The sequence below is a fragment of the Phyllobates terribilis genome, unplaced genomic scaffold (assembly GCF_046119375.1).
Source record: "Phyllobates terribilis strain yellow unplaced genomic scaffold, ASM4611937v1 Scaffold_3__8_contigs__length_932513732, whole genome shotgun sequence".
Lineage (NCBI taxonomy): Eukaryota > Metazoa > Chordata > Amphibia > Anura > Dendrobatidae > Phyllobates > Phyllobates terribilis.
In genome coordinates, this window is record NW_027362763.1 from 783,266,244 (window position 1) to 783,287,338 (window position 21,095).

The 21,095-nt window shown below is 46.9% G+C and overlaps 1 protein-coding gene across 50 annotated transcripts in view; it reads right to left on the reverse strand.

Annotated features, from left to right (window-relative positions):
- Positions 1-21,095, reverse strand: part of LOC141257608 (protocadherin Fat 4-like) — a 468,540-nt gene that overhangs the window by 267,154 nt on the left and 180,291 nt on the right. For all 50 annotated transcript variants that reach the window (XM_073672347.1, XM_073672333.1, XM_073672313.1 and 47 more), the window contains one exon: positions 10,531-10,702. In XM_073672347.1, the coding sequence (XP_073528448.1) occupies positions 10,531-10,702 (172 nt within the window). The remainder of the gene's footprint in view (positions 1-10,530; positions 10,703-21,095) is intronic.

The window sequence follows — 21,095 nt, forward strand, 5'->3', positions numbered from 1 at the left end:
GACCATACTCACCTCCGCTCCATTCAAGGTAGGCCTCTGCAGAGCTCAATTTATGGGGATGACTGTTGACTGGGTGATATCTGAGTTCCCAGCGATCTGCAAGTTAGCCCTTTTCCCATGAATAGGGAGTAACTTGCTATTTTGCCAATAACTCTTTAAAGTAAGACCAGCACCTGTAAACCCTATATGACACGTGTACTTTAGATGCAGTGACACAGAAACACAGAGCAGCCAATACAGGGTTATTAAACAGGGGAGGTTTATAATAACAGGGTAAATCTCCACGCAGGGAGTAACAGGGGAAAATATGGGGAAAAACAAGGGAAATAGCAGGTAGAAGTCTATAACTGACAGTAGCAGGTAGAAGTCTATAACTGACAGTTCACAGTTTAACTAGATATAGCAGAGTCAAACCGGTTGTAAACGACAGTTTTTACACTTAGCTGACTTTTATCCTCCACAAGGCAGTTGCCAGCTGATGCTGGTGACGCTTTCTTCAGGCTTCCCCGCCCAAACAATGCTCCGTCTTCTGGCGGCAGCGGGCGGTCTCCGGTTTTACCCGCTGAGCCCCTAGTCCGTAACAGTGCACCTCACGTGCTCGGCTCCATGGACCCTGCGTCTCTTCTCCCTCTAGTCGGCTTGACTCCTCCGGTCCACAGCACTCGGATCTTGCTCCCAGTACTGGAGCCAGGAGCCTGGACCCTCTCACACTGCTCTCCTGAGCAGAACTCTCTTGCCCCTTTCCCGTGCAAAAGTCCTGGTCTCTCCCTCTCTCTAGCCACGCCACCAGTTTCCCGGTCACCTGACCTCCCAGCTCTCACTCTGGACATGCCCCTAGCTTCCCAGTCACCTGACTCCTGTGCTCGCAGTCTTCCCCCTGCAACCAGAGGTATGGCCCCGGTAGTTCCGGATCCCTTCTTCTGAAAGTACATACACCCCGGTCTTCCCCCTTACAACAGCATTCTAGAAGACTGTATATATGCCCCAATGCGCTCTCCTTAAAACAAAAAAATAGCTATTATTATTATTATACTGACCTATGGGGGGGTGCGGTACAATGGGCATCGCTGGTCTTGATCCGGCGCCTCCTCTCTTCTTGCTTCATGCCGATAACATATTCTATGTCATCCTCACAGTGTCCTTGGCATCGCGCTCCTGCACAGGCGCACTTCACTGTCCTGTCGAGGGCAGAGCAAAGTATTGTAATGCGCATGTGCGGGGCAAGGCCAAAGGGGGCCGGAACATGCACACTATAATACTCTGCTCTGTCCGTTGCAGGGCAGAAAAGTGCATCTGTACAGGAGCGCAATGCCGAAGACACTGTGTGGATGTTGTAAAATGCGTCATCCATAAGAAGCAAGAAGAGAGGAGGTGCCGGATCAAGACCAGCGAAGTCCATTGGACCGCCCCGCTCCGTTGTTGAGTATAATAAAAGCTAAGTTTTGTTTTATGGAGAGCGCATTGGGGACTTATAAATAGAGATGAGCGGTGTTCGACTCGAACTGTTCGCCAATCTCAAATTCGAGCTGTTTTGGGCGGTGTTCGAGCCGTTCGGCGAACATGAATGATTTGAAAAAAATTCGGCTGTTCGAGGTTATGTTCGATAACTGTTCGTGCACCAAAATCATAACTGGATTTTTTCTCAGTAATGCTGAAATTTAATGTTAATACGCAGTTTGAGTGTACAGCGGGGCGGGGGGGAGGGGCAGAGGATGGATCTCTGCAGAAATAATGAAGATCTCCATTTTTTTTTCTCTTCCCCGCATTTACAGTGGGGAGGTGCAATCTGTCAGCCTATCAGCAGCGCACACACGGAGCGAACTGCTTTTTTTCACACAAGCAAGGGCATGTGTCATTGGCAGTGTATGTTACATGTCCTTGCCCTATAAGACTCAGCCATTTTCCCCGTCACCACCATTTTCTCACTGCTGCAGCTGCGTGTTAGACGACACCGCTGTTGCTGTGTGCGCTATACTTTGTTAATTTCAAGCCAATTTTCGCACAAATCTACAGATAGCTTGGGAGTAGGGAAGAGTTGTGATTGCAGTCCTTTTAAGGACTAGGTTACATCATTTCATACGACTTTTATCAGGCAGGTCTGTGCTCTTAAATAGATAGGTTGTGGGAGTAAAGACTAATTGTAATTGCAGTCCTTTTCAGGGCAAGGTTACATCAGTTCCTATCACTTTTTGCCAAGCAGGTCTGTGCCAGTGCTGTGCAAGTTTTTTTCACAGCATTTGGCTAAATCTAGCAAAGCAAATCCTTTTTGACCTATTGCAGAGTGTGTTAGTCAGTGGAGTAGCCTATCTGTGTTGCAAGTTACACCACCTGTGTATAGAATACACATTTTTTTACTGCACCTAGTGAAGTAAAACCTTTTGGGCATAGCATCATTCTATTAGTCCATCTATAATAACCTCCACCAGGTTGCAAATTCAATATAATATTTTTCTGCATCGAGCTCTGAAAAAATATTTAGGCTTCTAGCAGTGTGTGGGACTTGTTCTATTAGTCCATCTATACTGACCTCCATCAGGTTGCAAATTCAATATAATTTTTTTCTGCATCTAGCTCTGAAAAAATATTTCAGCTTCTAGCAGTGTGTGGGACTTGTTCTATTAGTCCATCTATACTGACCTCCATCAGGTTGCAAATTAAAAATAATTTTTTCTGCATCTAGCTCTGAAAAAATATTTCAGCTTCTAGCAGTGTGTGGGACTTGTTCTATTAGTCCATCTATACTGACCTCCATCAGGTTGCAAATTCAATATAATTTTTTTCTGCATCTAGCTCTGAAAAAATATTTAGGCTTCTAGCAGTGTGTGGGACTTGGTCTATTAGTCCATCTATACTAACCTCCACCAGGTTGCAAATTAAAAATAATTTTTATCTGCATCTGGCTCTGAAAAAATATTTAGGCTTCTAGCAGTGTGTGGGACTTGGTCTATTAGTCCATCTATACTAACCTCCACCAGGTTGCAAATTCAATATAATTTTTATCTGCATCTAACCCAGCCAATACTTTTGGCCTAATACCACAGTTTGGCCACTCAGCTCTGCTCGGTTCCCATCCATTGTTTTTTTGTGCAAACAGCTCCAGAGTTGTGAATTAGTTAACCACCAAAATGAGTGGAAAAAGGCCTGCTGCTGGTGGAAAGGGGAATAGGCGTGTTGGGAAGGGGAAAAAAGGTTGTGTCCGTGGGGTAGGTGTTAAAGCAACAGTAACATCTGCAGAAGAAAGACCATCTTCTAGCCAAACTAAAATGTCTACTTCTTTTAGCGGACAATGTGATAAGATCCCTTTCTTACGGCCACGCCAATCGCTACAAATTCCAGATGAGGCACAAAAAAAACAGGTGCTTCAATGGATATCAAGTGCTCCTTTAAGTGGGCTCTCCTCCACCTCAACTTCAACATCACAAATACTCCAGTCCTCAGAGGTGTCACCCCAATCGCACTTGCTTCCTCACAGCTCCCAAGTCTCCAGCTGCCCGTCTGAGTATGGGGTAGAACAGATGGTTGACTCTGCAGAGCTGTTTACTCATACTATAGCCTGGGAATCAGAGGTCGGCTCCAGAGCTTCTGTGAATCCAGACGAGGAAATGATCTTCACTGATGCCCAGAATCTTTATGAGTCGGATCCAGGACCAGACGCAGAAGGTTCTGACCATAATGTAGACCCTCGTTCCCAAACTGTAACTCCTGTTGGTGGAGACAATGAGGAAGACGATGATGAGACTCAAATACCTGATTGGAGCGACAACTTTAGTTTTTTGTCAGGGCAGGAACAGGTTGGCTCTGGGGACAACGGGTGTGATAACACACAGGGTGATGATGAAGAGGTTGGAGATCCCACTTACTGTCAACCCACAGTCAGCCAAGAGATGAGGTCAGCAGAGGAGGTGGAGGAGGATGCTAGTGACGACGAGGTCAGGTTGCGCCTTCCTGGACAGAGACGTAGTACTGGAAGCACGTCAACAACTGCATCCTCAAACACAACTCTACCTCTGACCACAAGTTGTGGTGGCTCTTCAGGTCGCATGGGTGCTAAGCCTTGCATAGCCTGGGCATTTTTTCAGATCGATAAAGATGACCCAACTCGTGTTATCTGTAACATTTGTCAGCAAAAGCTAAGTAGAGGCCAAAAAATACATAGTTTGAGTACTTCATGCATTAACCGGCACATGGACATGAAGCATAAGTTGCAGTGGGAAGCTCACTGTGCTACAATGCGGCCTAGCCGGGCGGGCCAACCACCGTCTGCCACATCTTGTGCATCCGCGGCCTCTTCATCCTCTGTGACTGGGGGGACAGCAGTCACACCTGTTTTGGGACGCAGACCTGCCACCTCTTTACCCGCAACAGCCAGCGTGATTGGCAGGTCATCATTTTCTTTGGAGGTGGTAACACCAGCTGGTGTTCAGCGCTGTCCGACATCGATAGCACCACCTTTGGATCAAGGCAACCTAACATGTCCACCTGCATCTTCCTCACAGACCGGCAGTTTGCCGGGGACACCCTTCTCAACCCCATCTAAGCACAACAGCCAGCCCTCGGTCCCTCAGATGTGGACAAGTAAAAGACCATTTCCTCCTAGCCATGAGAAAGCTAAGAGGTTGAATTTCACCATCTGCAAGCTCTTGGCTACAGAAATGGTTCCTTTCCGCCTGGTGGACACAGAGGATTTTCGAGACCTTATGTCCGTCGCAGTGCCCCAGTACCAGATGCCCAGTCGGCACTACTTCTCAAAGAAAGGTGTGCCTGCGCTCCACCAGCATGTCGCACACAACATCACCGCTTCTTTGAGAAACTCTGTGTGTGACAGGGTGCATTTCACCACAGATACATGGACGAGTAGGCATGGACAGGGGCGTTACATGTCGCTGACTGGGCACTGGGTAACTATGGTGACAGCAGGACAAGGGGCTGCTGTCCAAGTCTTGCCGTCCCCACGAGTTGTGCGTCAATCCTCTTTATCTCAAAGTTCCTCCACTGCTTCTGCCTCCTCAACCTCCTCTCGGTCCTCCACCTGCACCCAAAGCCTGTCTGGTCATGCCACAAGCTTTCTAACTGCGCAGAAGGGATCCTGCACACCTCCTTACTATGCTGGCAGCAGGGCTCAACGTCATCAGGCGGTTTTTACTTTGCAAAGTCTGGGAAATGTGAGTCACACAGCTGAGGAGTTGTGGTCAGCTCTGGAGAACCAGTTTCATGAATGGTTGTCTCCACTGGACCTGAAACCAGGGAAGGCCATGTGCAAACTTGGGTGCGGCCCTTCGCCGGGGCAATGTCACACACGTGCCTTGTATGGCTCACGTGTTGAACCTGGTTGTCCAGCAATTTTTAGCCCACTATCCCGGACTAGATGGCCTTCTGCAGAGGGCATGGTCGCTGTGTGCTCACTTCCTCCGTTCGCATCCCGCAGCTCAGCGACTTACATCTCTTCAGAAGTCGTTGGGCCTGCCACTTCACCGGCTAAAATGCGATGTGCCTACCCGGTGGAATTCAACTCTGCACATGTTGCAGCGACTGTGGCAGCACCGACAAGTCCTGGTGCAATACGTTCTGACGTATAGCCTGGGCCAACGAGATCCAGAGGTGGGGCAAATCATGCTGGAGGAGTGGTCTCAGATCAGGGACCTATGCATCCTTCTGCACCCTTCGTTTTGAAATGGCGACGAAGATGTTTAGTGCTGACGATGCCATTATCAGCATGACTATTCCGGTGATTTACATGCTGGAGCACATGTTAAACAGAATTCGGAGTCAGGTGGTGGCACAAGAGGAGGTGGAGGAAGTAGAGGAGGAGGAGTTGTATGCGGAACGGCTAACATCTGCAAGGTCCAGACGGTCGGCAGCACCAAGGCGGCAGGCATTTGAGGGTGGGGGAGATGGTTTTACCAGGGCGCATGGTAGCAGCCAAACTAGTGAGGAAGGTGCAAGAGCCCAGGAAGAATTGGAGGATGAACTGATGGAAGACTCATCAAATGAGGGAGACCTTGATCACATTTCTGTTGTGCGAGGTTGGGGGGAGAGGACAGAGGAAGGAAGCATGATTGTTACCTCGCCACCAACACAACAGGGACTTGGTGCTCCTGGATGCGCAAGACACATGAGTGCCTTCTTGCTGCACTACCTGCAACATGACCCTCGAATTGTGAGAATTAGAAATAATCCTGACTACTGGGTTGCCACACTGTTAGATCCCCGGTACAAAAGTAAATTTGCAGAAATTATTCCTGCCATAGAAAGGGATGCACGCATGCAGGAGTATCAGCAGAGACTGTTGCAGAATCTTACATGTGCTTTTCCACAAAACACCAGTGGTGCACGTAGTGAATCTCACAGTTCCAACTTGCCAACCGTGGGACCGTCGAGTGTTCAGCACTCAAACCATAACAGAAACACAGTATCTGCTGGTAACATCAATTTTGCGGAATCATTTCACCACTTTTTTAGCCCATCCTTTGCAAGGCCACAGGAGACAAGAAGTCTGACACATAGTCAACGCCTAGAGACGATGGTACAGGAGTATCTCCAAGTAAACACTGAAGCCATGACTGTGTCACTGGACCCTTGCTCTTTTTGGGCTTCCAATCTGGATAAATGGCCGGAGCTCGCCACTTACGCCTTGGAGATCTTGTCATGCCCTGCAGCCAGCGTTCTGTCTGAACGTGTGTTCAGCGCTACTGGTGGTGTGCTGACAGATAAGCGCATGCGGCTCTCCGCTGATAATGTAGACAGACTCACGTTCATAAAGATGAACAAATCATGGATCCGAAACGACTTTTCTACCCCTGTGTCATCCTGGGGAGAGTAAAAGCTTCATGATTTGTTAAAATATTTGTTGAAATAAGCTTTCAAATTACTAATCATGTTTATCTGTATCTTGGCTGGAAAATAATTTGGGCCTTGTAGCAGTGTGCAGTACTGATTCTTTTAGGCCATCTATACTAAGCTCCACCAGCTTTCAAATTAATAATAATTTTTAGCTGCATCTAGCCCGCAACATGACCCTCAGATTGTCAGAATTCGAAGTAATCCTGACTACTGGGTTGCCACACTCTTAGATCCCCCACACTCTTCGATCAACCTTTTAATTTTAATAAAGAACAAAAAAATGTTCATTTTTGAAATTATAAGCATTAGCAGGTTATTAGAAACTGAAATCAGTTTTCAACTCAAAACTTTATTCTAGGTGATGTTACATTTGCACATAGGACCCCTTGTTCGAAAGGTGCTTCTGAACTCTCTCGTCCATTGAATTTGTCAGGTTTTGGATGGTTTCTGCTTCAATTGTTTTGCATGAGGACAGGATACCCTCCCAGAGCTGTTGCTTAGATGTGAACTGCCTCCCGCCATCATAGACACTCCTTTTGATGATGCTCCAGAGGTTCTGAGTGGGGTTGAGGTCAGGGGAGAATGGGGGTCACACCATAAGTTTGTCCCCTTTTATGCCCATATCAGCCAGAGATGCAGATGTGTTATGTGCAGCATGAGACGGAGCATTATCATGCATGAAAATGATCTTGCTGCGGAATACAAGGTTCTTCTTCTTGAACCATGGCAGGAAGTGCTGTTTGAGAAACTCCACATACATTATGGAGTTCATCTTTACCCCTTCAGGGATCCTAAAGGGGTCGACAATCTCTCTCCCCATGATTCCAGCCCAAAACATTACTCCACCTCCTCCTTGTTGGCGCTGTAGCCGTGTTTGCATGGGGTGTCCATCAACCAGCCATTCTCCACTCCATCCATCTGGACCATCGAGCGTTGCACGGCATTCATCGGTGAACAAATCAGTTTTGAAGTCAGTCTTCATGTATTGTTTGGCCCACTGGAGCCGTTTTTGCTTGTGTGCAGTGGATAGAGGAGGTCGACAGGATGGCTTACGCACAGCTGCAAACCTCTGAAGGACTCTGCATCTTGTTGTTCGGGGGGACGTTGGAGGCACCAGCAGCTTCAAAAACTTGTCTGCTGCTATGACAAGGCTTTTTTGCCGCTGCTCTTTTAACCTGACGTAATTGCGTGTAGGAAAGAGTCCTCAATTTTCTCTTATCAGCACACACACGTGTGTACTGTGAATCAGCTACATACTTCTTGATTGTGCGATGATCAGGATGATCAGGATGAAGTGTCTTGGCAATGTTGATTGTAGTCATGCCTTGACCTAAACACTCCACAAGTTGTTGCTTCTCAGAACCCGACACATCCTTTTTCTTTCCCATTTTTGCAGAAAATGTAGGCTGCTTAATAATGTGGGACAGCCTTCTTAAGTAGTCTTGCCTTTCATTGGACACACCTGCCAAACTAATTAGCACAGGTGTCTGCAATTGCTTACAGTGATATAAAGAGCCCTGACACACATCACCATCAATGAGTTTAACTGACAAACAAAAAAATTCTTCCCTTATCACTCCTAAACACTTTTTGCATAATAATTTGGAACACAGTGTACATGTGCTTTTCCACAAAACACCAGTAGTTCACGTAGTGAATCTTACAGTTCTAACTTGCCAACCGTGGTCTGTATGGAGTTGTTCAATAAAGGGCCCAAAATTAAGATAACATAGACGGGAGAGGTCTCTATGAATAGGAATTCCTAAGTATTTGATACCCTGTGAGGGCCAGGCAAAGGGAAAGTTGGACTGGATGGAATCCTGCATGGATTTGGGGAGAGAGACATCGAGGGCCTCAGACTTCGCTGCATTGATTTTAAAATTTGACCATGTAACAAAGTGATCTATTTCAGCCATAACAGCAGGGATGGATATATGTGATTGAGTGATATATACTAGGACATCATCAGCAAATGCAGAGCACTTGTACTCGGTGCCTCCCACCTCAATCCACCTAATATTGGGGTTATGGCGAATTGATGAGAGCAGGTGCTCCGTCACTAGGACGTATAAGAGAGGGGACAGAGGACATCCCTGCCTTGTCCCATTGGTGATTATGAAAGGTGATGAAAATGTTCCATTTATCTTTAGCCTAGGTGAGGTATTGCGATACAGGGCCGTGATTTTGCCTATAAAAGGGTCCCCTAGACTGATACCCCAAGCTTTTTAAGGGAATAATATATGGCGTGCCAGGAGACTCCATGGAGTGCTTTCTCAGCATCCAACGAGAGTATCTAATTACAAATTTTTAACTGCATCTAGCCCAGGAAATACTTTGTGCCTAGTAGCAGTGTCTGCTAGTCAGCGGATTATCCCAGCTGTTAAGCAAGTTACACCACCTGTAGTTTGGACACTTAATTTTTTCAAAGGAAATGGTTCGGGCCCCCGGGACACTCAGTGAAGAGCATCGGGGAGGCACCCCAAGGCATAGGGGCTGGGACTGGTGGTAGGACGCCTTGCGGTGGACCGCCGAGCTCGATCCTTATAAAAGCTTTTTAACTGCAGCAGCTTTAGTGGACGCTACTGGAGCTGGAATTACGCGGCTGCTGGCATGAGACTTGCCCTCCAATAGATCCTTGTAATAGGATTTAAAGTGTATTCGTTCAAATTAGAGAGACAATTTAAATTAAAAAGCTTAGACCTAGCCCCACCACAGGGGGGCTCGCTCGACCCACCAGCGGACAGGCACCAGTATTGGGAGAGGGGGGCTGGCCATCAGGGTCCACCGCAGCTCTGGCACAAACCCGGCGACACGGAGGTCGCACGGGCAGGAACGGACTGGCCGTGGCAGCTTCGCACTTTTTTGGTTTTAGAAGGGCATGACATGCCTATATCTGTGTCTCCCCCTCCTTTTACTCCTCCACCTCTTTTCTTTTCGCATGACTATATGTACTTGTCACTTTTCCATGTGTTAGTTGTGTCTTCTGAGCAGTTTGTCAGCTTTTGGACACCTTTGAAGGTGTTTTCTATGTGTTTCTATGTGTTTTTGTTTGCCTGCCATTGGTTTTAACGGTGTTCGAAGGTGTTCGACGAACAGTTCGACGAACAGTTCGGCAAACATACGGGTGTTCGACGAACCGAACCGAACTCGAACACTACGGGGGTGGCTCAACACTACTTATATACAGCATTCTGGAATTCTGTCACATAGGGCTTACAGGTGCTGGCCCTACTTTATATGGGAAAAACCCGGTGACAGTTTCCCGCGATGCCAAGGACACTGTGAGGATGGCCCTATTTTAGAAGGCTGGCCCTACTTTATATGTGAAAAACCTGCTGACAGGTTCCCTTTAAAGGGTCATTGCCAAAATAGCAAGTTACTCCCTATTCATGGGATAAGGGCTTACTTGCAGATCGCTGGGAATCCAACAGTCATCCCCATAAATTCAGCTCTGCAGATGCCTACCTTGAATGGAGCAGAGGTGAGTATGGTCGACCATTGCTCCATTAATTGTTTATGGGACTGCAGGAAATAGCGGTGTGCTATACTCTATGTTCAGGTGCTGGCCCTACTTTATATGGGAACAATCTGGTGACAGATTTTATGCCAGAATAGACAACGCCAGAACTCTTTAAAACGCCAGATACATGTTAGTCCAGCTATAGTTTTGATCCTGATGATCAGTCTTACCTTTAGCCGTCTCTTCCTGTATGCTGTAATTGAGTGATGAGTGTAGATAAAATGCTTTGATCTGTATTAAATATGTATGAGGCGCAGTCCAGTTATTGAGCGGTTCGGGAATATAATATTCTGCTGAGAAAACCGGGACAGTAACATTGCTTGATGATATCACCACATATACCTTGAAATACAAAAATGAAATATAGGTAAAAAGATTTATATTTTAATTATTCCATATTATTGGTCTTACTATTGACAGACATATGATACAGGTGCTTCTCACAAAAATAGAATACCATCAAAAAGTTAATTTATTTCAGTTCATCAATTCAAAAGGTGAAACTCATATTATATAGAGTCATTACAAACAGAGTGATCTATTTCAAGTGTTGATGATTATGGCTTACAGTCAATGAAAACACAAAGGTCATTATCTCAGTAAATTAGAATACTTTATAACACCAGCTTGAAAATAGTTTTTAAAATCCAAAATGTTGGCCTACTGAAATGTATGTTCACGAAATGCACTTATTACTTGTTCGAGGCTCCTTTTGCATCAATTACTGCATCAATGTGGCGTGGCATGGAGGCAATCAGCCTGTGGCACTGCTGAGGTGTTATGGAAGCCCAGGTTGCTTTGATAGCAGCCTTCAGCTCGTCTGCATTGTTGGGTCTGGTGTCTCTCATCTTCCTTTTGACAATACCCCATAGATTCTTTATGGGGTTAAGGTCAGGCGAGTTTGCTGGGCAATCAAGCACAGTGATACTGTTGTTTTTAAACCAGATATTGGTACTTTTGGCAGTGTGGACAGGTGCCAAGTCCTGCTGGAGAATGAAATTTCCATCTCCAAAAAGCTTGTCGGCAGAGGGAAGCATGAAGTGCTCTAAAATTTCCTGGTAGATGGCTGCGCTGACTTTGGTCTTGATAAAACACAGTGGACCTACATCAGCAGATGACATGGCTCCCCAAACTAACAGATTGTGGAAACTTCACACTAGACCTCAAACAGCTTGGATTGTGTGCTTCTCCACTCTTACTCCAGACTCTGGGACCTTGATTTCCAAATGAAATGCAAAATTTACTTTCATCTGAAAACAACACCTTGGACCACTGAGCAACAGTCCAGGTCTTTTTCTCCTTGGCCCAGATAAGATGGTTCTGGCGTTGTCTATTGGTCATGAGTGACTTGACACAAGGAATGCGACTCTTGTAGCCCATGTCCTGGATACATCTGTGTGTGGTGGCTCTTGAAGCATTGACTCCAGCAGCAATCCACTCCTTGTGAATCTCCCCCAGATTTTTGAATGGCCTTTTCTTAACAATCCTTTCAAGGCTGCGGTTATCCCAGTTGCTTGTGCACCTTTTTCTACCAGACTTTTTCCTTCCACTCAACTTTCCATTAATATGCTTGGATGCACCACTCTGTGAACAGCCAGCTTCTTTAGCAATGACCTTTTGTGGCTTGCCTTCCTTGTGGAGTGTGTCAATGACTGTCTTCTTGACATCTGTCAAGTCAGCAGTCTTCCCCATGATTGTGGAGTCCTGAAACACACTAAGGGTCTGTTAAATATTTAGGAAGCCTTTACAGGTATATTTTCTTAATTATTCTACTTTACTGAGATAATTACTTTTGTGTTTTCAATGGCTGTAATCCATAATCATCAACATTAACAGAAATAAACACTTGAAATAGATCACTCTGTTTGTAATGACTGGTGTTGAGCGAACATGCTCGACACTGCTCGGTACTCGCCCGAGCATCACGCTACTTGGGATGTTCGGCGAGCACCGAGCATTTCCAGGTTACTCGGGCGGGAGCTCGGGTCTCCGCCCTGCATGTTTGGCGCTCTTTACAGAGCCAATGAACATGCAGGGATTGCCAGCCAGTCACTGTAATGCCGCAGCCATGTTGTTTGTGGGCATTACAGTGATTGGCTGGCCGCACAGCGTCACCTCGAGTATTTAAAACCGGGCGCCGCCATCTTGGACACAGTCGCTCCGGATCAGACAGTGTAGGGACAGCGCTGCTGATTTAGGGAGAGATATATCCTGCAAAATAGTTAGTGTAGGGTCTGTAAAGGCTGCCAGATCAAACAAACAGTCCTTCTCAGGACTAATATCCATCCCAGGTATATCAGGCAGGCAGGCAGGCTGTATAGGAGACGCAGTGGTTATACCAGCAAACGCTGCATTACAGTCCTGTGTGCTGCTCCTGTTGCTGAAATTGCTGGACTTAGCTCCAGGTCCCGGGGGCCAGGAAAAATCCTTTTTTTTTATCTAAATCCTCTTTTTTTTTTCCTCCTTCACAATGTACAAATACCCATCTTATTAACCTTTTGGTGCCCCCCCCCCCCCCAAAAAAAAGTGTGCCTCTGATTTTTCAGACACAAATATATCTGTTGAAAATAGTCTGGTGTACGCCAGAGAAATAGAAGTGTGGTTTTGCAGTTCTATGGGCCATTTGTATCTAAAAAAAACAGTTTGAGTGTGTCGCTCACTGTTCAGCCGCAAATATATATATTTAAAAAAGTCTGGTATACACCAGTAAATTATTACTGTGGTTTTGATGTTCCACGGTAAAACATCTCTATTATACTGTTTTTGGCATTTTTTGCTGTATAAAAATAATAATAGTGTCTCCCTGATTTTTCAGACACAAATATATCTGTTGAAAATAGTCTGGTGTAGGCCAGAGAGACAGAAGTGTGCTTTTGCTGTTCCACGGTAAAAAATCTCTATTATCCTGCTTTTTGCATTTTTTGCTGTAAAAAAAAAAAAATAATAGTGTCTCCCTGATTTTTCAGACACAAATATATCTGTTGAAAATAGTCTGGTGTAGGCCCGAGAAATACAAGTGTGGTTTTGCAGTTCCACGGTACAAACCTCTGTATTATCCTCTTTTGGGCCATTTGTATCTAAAAAAAACAGTTTGAGTGTGTCGATCACTGTTCAGCCGCAAATATATATATATTTTAAAAAGCCTGGTATACACCAGTAAATTATAACTGTGGTTTTGCTGTTCCACAGTAAAAAATCTCTATTATCCTGCTTTTGGCATTTTTTGCCGTAAAAAATAAATAGTGTCTCCTGATTGTTCAGACACAAATATATCTGTTGAAAATAGTCTGGTGTAGGCCCGAGAAATACAAGTGTGGTTTTGCAATTCCACGGTTCAAACCTCTGTATTATCCACTTTTGGGCCATTTGTATCTAAAAAAAACAGTTTGAGTGTGTCGCTCACTGTTCAGCCGCAAATATATATATATTTTAAAAAGCCTGGTATACACCAGTAAATTATAACTGTGGTTTTGCTGTTCCACAGTAAAAAATCTCTATTATCCTGCTTTTGGCATTTTTTGCCGTAAAAAATAAATAGTGTCTCCTGATTGTTCAGACACAAATATATCTGTTGAAAATAGTCTGGTGTAGGCCCGAGAAATACAAGTGTGGTTTTGCAGTTCCACGATTCAAACCTCTGTATTATCCACTTTTGGGCCATTTGTATCTAAAAAAACAGTTTGAGTGTGTCGCTCACTGTTCAGCCGCAAATATCTCTATTTAAAAAAGTGTGGTATACCCCAGTAAACAATAACTGTGGTTTTGCCATCCCACGGTAAAAAATCTTTATTATTCAGGTTTTGGTAGTTTTTTCCGTAAAGAAAAACAGTAGTGTCTCCTGACTGTTGTGACACAAAAATATATCTGTTGAAAATAGTCTTATGTAGGCTCGACATCCCAGTGTGGTTTCGCAGTTCCATGGGTCAAATCGCTGTACTATCCAGTTTTGGGCCTTTGGTATCTTAAAAAAAAGCAGTTTGAGTGTGTCGCTCACTGTTCAGCCGCAAATATCTCTATTTAAAAAAGTGTGGTATACCCCAGTAAACAATAACTGTGGTTTTCCTCTTCCACGGTTCTAATCTACTCTTTATTACCCTTTTTCCATTGATAGTGCAAGTGTAAGCTATTTTACTTAATTTACAATGGGCAAGGCGCGTGGCAAGGGACGTGGAAGTGGACGTTCTGGTGATGGTTCGTGCAGAGGACGGGGCCGTGGCCAAGGTGAAAATGTGCCACAACCAACAGCCACATCTTCTCGCTCCCACTTCTTGACCGAATTACTAGGGAAGCACAGAACAACACCAGTATTGAGAACTGATCAGTGTGAACAGGTTATTAATTGGATAGCAGACAATACTTCCAGTTACCTGGGCACCACCACCTCCGGTCTGTCTTCCACACGGTCAACTCTTAGTAGCCGTGAGTCTCAACCGCATACTCCTCCTCACCCTGATGCTCCTTCCTCCCACCATGCCGAGTGTCGTCAGACAGCAAGTGATCCCATGTTAGATAGGGGGAAGGGGAAGTAGGAGAAGTGTGGATATATAAAAAAATTTAAAATTCATAACCTTTATTAATTTATTAAATCTTTAAAATACAAAATATCTAATGCATCTATAGATGCATATAAGGTAACCATCTATTAAAGTATAAAGATGGTACCCACTAATAAGTCTGGCTAGATGCAGTGTAGGGCAAATTAGGGACACCTCTGTCCAGTCCCTCTAATATAGGACCGAGGTTATATGTAAATGATATCCCCATATATTGGAATAGCCTCAATGCTAATATCAGGTGGAGCCGTTATACAAATCCAATGAATAGGAAAATTAATTGTTATCTTGGCAAATTATTTCACTATCATGTATAAATCTGCCTTGGGACACAACTGTACACCCCCTGATTATCCCATAAAAATGAGATGACATTAGTCTAGCGGTTTGTAATATTATGGTAGTGATAGATGTCAGCTATAATCACTAACTCTGCCCAATACCGCAGTAGTCCATAATAAAGTGCACTGTGTGTGTATTAGTGCTTGTAATAACTGAGCCCGCACCACTTGAAATCTTTGGCAGGAGGAAACCTCACTGCCAAGCGATCATAAATCTTATGACACTGAGGAGCAGCCCGCTGTGCCGAACGACTCCTCACATGTCAGGTACTAATGATCATACTAATGTTCAGCGTGCCTGGCTGAACAATTAATCACTGGGGTGAGGGGCAGTCTATTGTCCCCTGTCTCACTCCCCGCACATGTGCTCAGCGTCCCGGCTTCAAACATCTGATCGCTGCAGTGAGGAGTGATACACTGTCTCCTTGCTCTCTCACTGCACACGTGCGTGCGTGCCGGCTACAACAGCTGATCACTGCAGACCTGGACTCTCTGTTGTCCGCTGCAGCTTCGAGTACTGATGCGGTTCTCCCTTGTCAGAGTACCGCAATTGTGTGCATATTCCTAGGGCTTAATCTCATTCCCCCCTACACTATCAAATAGCTCAGATATAGACGCGCGTTTCGCCGGTATACCGGCTTTTTCCACACTTTTTTTGTCCCACACTTGGACACTCTGAAGAGCTGTTCACTGGTCCATTTCCATATTTGGGCCCCTTGCCTGATACGCTTGAAGTGGTGGAAGAGGAGATCCCATGTTGCGATGCCCAAATATTTGAACAGCCACGGCCACAGGAAGTCGACGTTGGCAATCTGTCACAAGAGGTGGACGATGACGAGACACAATTGCCAGGAAGTGAGGAGGAGGATCGTGGTACGCAAGTGGAAGAGGAGGAGGTGGTGGATGATCTAGTAACTGACCCAACGTGGAAGGAGGACATGCAGAGTGAGGCCAGCAGCACACAGGGGGAGGGAGGCAGAGTACCCCAACAGGCAGGAAGAAGCAGTGTGGTGGCCGCAGACAGAAGGCAGGCAACCGTTCCCCGTAACACCAACACGAGGGACGTTGCCAGTACAAACGGTAGGTCTTCCAGAGTCTGGAATTTTTTTAAAGACTCTGCTGATAACTCCAAAAAGGCCATATGTTCCACCTGCCATGCCAGCATCAGCAGGGGTGACAAAACTACCAGCCTGACCACCACCAGCATGATCAGGCACATGGCAGCAAAGCACCCGACTTTGTGGGGCGAAACCCAGGGTCCACGACCAGTGTCAGCGGGTGTCACCACTGCTTCTTCCACTGTTGTGCATGCAATAGAACCCCCTGTTGTGTGTGAAAGGCAATCCCCTGTCCATACTGCATGTAAAGATGCCCCCTCCTCTCAGTCTTCACTTGTTATGGCAGTTTCTCAAGAAACAGCATCAACGTCCACGTCCACGTCCCACCGCAGCGTTCAATTGTCCATATCCCAGACCTTTGAACGAAAGCGGAAATTCGCAGCTAACGCCCCACAGGCCACAGTCCTAAATTCGCACATTTCACGACTGCTTGCATTGGAAATGCTGCCTTTTAGGCTGGTGGAGACGGAATCCTTCCGCAATCTTATGGCGGTGGCCGTCCCTCAGTACTCGGTCCCCAGCCGACACTATTTTGCCCGGTGTGCCATCCCCGCACTACACAAGCACGTGTCCCAAAGCATCTGCCGTGCCCTCAACAACGCAGTTACTGGGAGAGTCCACCTGACAACGGACACGTGGACAAGTGCTTGTGGCCAGGGACGGTACATCTCTCTGACGGCACACTGGGTTAACATAGTGGAAGCCGGGACCCAGTCGGACCTTGGGACGGAACACATCCTCCCCACACCGAGGATTGCGGGCCCTATGTCAGTCAGAGTTGCCCCCACAGTGTACAGCTCCTGTGCATCCTCCTCCTCCTCATGTTCAGCCTCCATCTCAGATATCACCACATCAGTTACAAGCTGGAAGCATTGCAGTACTGCCTCCGCCAAGCGGCAACAGGCTGTGCTGAAACTCATAAACTTAGGTGATAAACCTCACACTGCTTGTGAGTTGTGGACAGCTGTGAAAGAGCAGGCAGATCTGTGGCTGAGACCGCTGAACCTACATCCCAGCATGGTCGTGTGTGACAATGGCCATAACCCGGTGGCGGCTCTGAGGCGAGGTGAGATCACACACATACCATGCCTGGCTCATGTGCTTAACCTCGTGGTTCAGCGGTTTCTTAAATCGTACCCCGAGTTGCCAGATCTGCTCGTGAAAGTACGCCGCCTGTCAGCTCATTTTCGCAAGTCGGCTACAGCTTCTGCCGCCCTTGCTGTGTTGCAGCAGCGTTTGCAGCTTCCAGCACACTGACTGGTGTGTGATGTCCCCACACGTTGGAACTCTACCCTCCACATGTTGCAAAGGATTTGTGAGCAGAAGAGAGCAGTTGTGGAGTACCAGCTGCAACAAGGCCGTCGATATTCAGGTCAGACTCCACACATAAGACCTCAGGAGTGGACCTGGATGTCTGACATATGTACCATCCTGACAAACTTTGAGGAGGCCACCAAGATGGTGAGTGGCGATGACGCCATCATTAGTGTCAGCATCCCACTTGTCTGTCTTTTGCAATGCTCTCTGCAGAGAATTAAAGAGGAGGCATTGCAGCCAGAGTATGATGAGATGGATCAAGAAGCCGTAGCGGGCGATTACACACAGCCCAGTCTCATCTCATCCCAACGTGCATTGGGGGACAATGAGGGAGAGGAGGAGGAGGAGGAGGAGGAAGAACAGGAGCTGCTATCATGCGTTGTAGACGGTAGTGCCTGTACAAGTGTCATACCGTCGGTTCAGCGTGGGTGGCCTGAGGACAGGGGGGAGGAGGAAGAGGAGGAGGAGAGCATGGTCAGTCGTCATCTTGGTGAGGACACGGAAATCTTGCCCCTTACCAGTCTGGCACGCATGGCTGACTTTATGTTACGCTGCCTTAACCGTGACCCTCGCGTTGTCAAAATGTTGGGTGACAGTCATTACTGGTTGGTGACACTTGTAGACGCCCCGCTACAAGGAGAACTTTCACTCTCTTATTCCTGAGGTGGAGAGGTCTATAAAAATGGGGCAATACCAGAAGGCCCTTGCTGCAGAACTCTTCAAAAAATTCCCACCTGAACACGCTAGCGGCAGAGGTCACAGTTCGTTGCCCAACCAAGACGTACAGGCGAGAGAGATGTAACTCCAATCCAGCAGAGGCAGGAGAACACTGTCAACGTTCTGGGACAGTTTTCTGACACCCGCCCAGCTTACAGGCCCTGAGGCGCAGGGTACTCTCACAAGGAGTGGAAAGTTTCAAAAGATGGTGAGGGAGTACCTTGCCGATCGTACCAGCATCCTCCGTGATTCCTCTGTGCCTTTTAATTATTGGGTATCCAAGCTGGACACTTGGAATGAACTCGCTCTGTACGCCTTCGAGGTCCTGGCCTGCCCTGCCGCTAGCGTGTTATCGGAGCGTGTTTTTAGTGCCGCTGGGGGAATTATAACTGATAAGCGCACTCGCCTGTCAACTGACAATGCTGACAAGCTGACCCTTATCAAAATGAACAAGGGCTGGATTGGGCCAGACTTCTCATCACCACCAAATGACAGCAGAGTAACATAAAGTCAAATCCACTGTGTTATTTCGGGAGGTGTATTCACATGCACCGCTTCACACCCACACATGGGTATACGCTTCCTCGTTTCGGCTGTTTAATCTTCTTCTTATCCTCAGCCTCCACCACCACTATACCACCAGGGTGCCAGCATTGCAAGTTCCTCGTCCTAATTTTTGGCAGCTTTTGCTGGGAAAGCATATGCAAATACCATGGGACACCCACTCCCCAATAATGGGACTTATGTTTGTAATATGCTGTACTGCATGGCTCTTGTAAGGGGCATTGCAAGTTGCTCCGTCCTAATTTTTGGCAGCTTTTGCTGGGAAAGCATAAGCAAATACTATGGGAGACCCACTCCCCAATAATGGGACTTATGTTTGTAATATGCTGTACTGCATGACTCTTGTAAGGGGCATTGCAAGTTGCTCCGTCCTAATTTTTGGCAACTTTTGCTTGCAAGGCATAAGCAAATACTATGGGACACCCACTCCCCAATAATGGGACTTATGTTTGTAATATGCTGTACTGCATGGCTCTTGTAAGGGGCATTGCAAGTTGCTCCGTCCTAATTTTTGGCAGCTTTTGCTGGGAAAGCATAAGCAAATACTATGGGAGACCCACTCCCCAATAATGGGACTTATGTTTGTAATATGCTGTACTGCATGGCTCTTGTAAGGGGCATTGCAAGTTGCTCCGTCCTAATTTTTGGCAGCTTTTGCTGGGAAAGCATAAGCAAATACTATGGGAGACCCACTCCCCAATAATGGGACTTATGTTTGTAATATGCTGTACTGCATGCTCTTGTAAGGGGCATTGCAAGTTGCTCCGTCCTAATTTTTGGCAGCTTTTGCTTGCAAGGCATAAGCAAATACTATGGGACACCCATTCCCCAATAATGGGACTTATGTTTGTAATATGCTGCACTGCATGTGATGCGCCCCCTGGGCCGTGTGTACACGTGTGTGGGATACCCGGTGCCGGGTCTCTGGGGTCTGTAGTCTCCGTGGCAGTGACCCAGTCCCGTGGCTCAGGCTCGTCAAACCAGTGGCAGTCTTTCTTAGGTTTTGAGGTTAATTGTCCGACTGCGCCACCCATGGATTGCGGTCAGGGAGTACCACCGCTGCGAGGCAGACCGCTGAGGCTGGTATTGTGTGCGCAGCATAGAATGGGATAACTCCCCTCGGGAGGAGTATAGCCTCAGGGCAGTGAGTGTGGATGATGGGGGTGATGGTGCACGAGCGCAGCAGGAACGACTCAGAGTCTTTGCAGTGCAGTTCAGGGTCTTTACTGATGATTATAAGGTAGACCCTCCCGGGAGTACTGGCTAGCATAAGAGGCCTGGTCAGTCTGTGAGCAAGCAGGAGTTCCCCTGGCCAGGTGGAGTTGTAGGCCTCCCCGTCTGTCTGCACTCTTCCTGGCTACCTTGCTGTAAGCGGGTAGAAGTAGCCCACGTCCCTGAGTGTACCGTGTAGTGCTCACCCGTATGGCTGGTGACTTGGGGCCTTCTGTTAGCCTCCGCTCCACGACGGCGGTGGTGGTCCCTTGCTTGTGACTGAGCCTCCGGGCTTCTATGGCCAGAGGACCTGAAATCCCCTGCTGGCTGGTTTCTGCTGCTAGATATATAAGTCCTCACAGCTTCGGACTCCTGTGTCCGGTTCCTATTGTCTTCTGCCAGGGCGAGCTCTGCTCAGCTTCCAGCCCCTGGTCTTTAGCTGCTAGCTCCTACAGAGCTCCTAGCTGTTACTTTCCCTTGCTCTCACTCTGACTCTGACTGTTCTCTGACTCACTCAACCCCGCCCCAGATCCAGTTTATAAGGGCAGAATTCTCCCCTCCCAGGACTGGGGCAGGAGGATGTTGCATGTTTAAGGGATCCTGACCAGGAAACCTCCCACTTGCTCTCCGACGTAATATCTCTATTACTGTGGTGACCAGACCCCTGGGGTGCCACACATGGCTCTTGTAAGGGGCATTGCAGTTCCTCATAATTTTTGGAAAGCCTTCCATTCACTGCTTAGGCCAACAGTGCACGGGAGACCCAGTTGCTATAAATCGAAAAAAAGGTTTAGTTAACGCCCTCTGACCTCCATGTCATTTCCAAGGGGCATTGGAGTGGCTCGAAATTTTTGGTAGGCATTGCACTCACTGTATGCCCTATAACTGTGTAGCCGAACCGCTACTTTTGTTA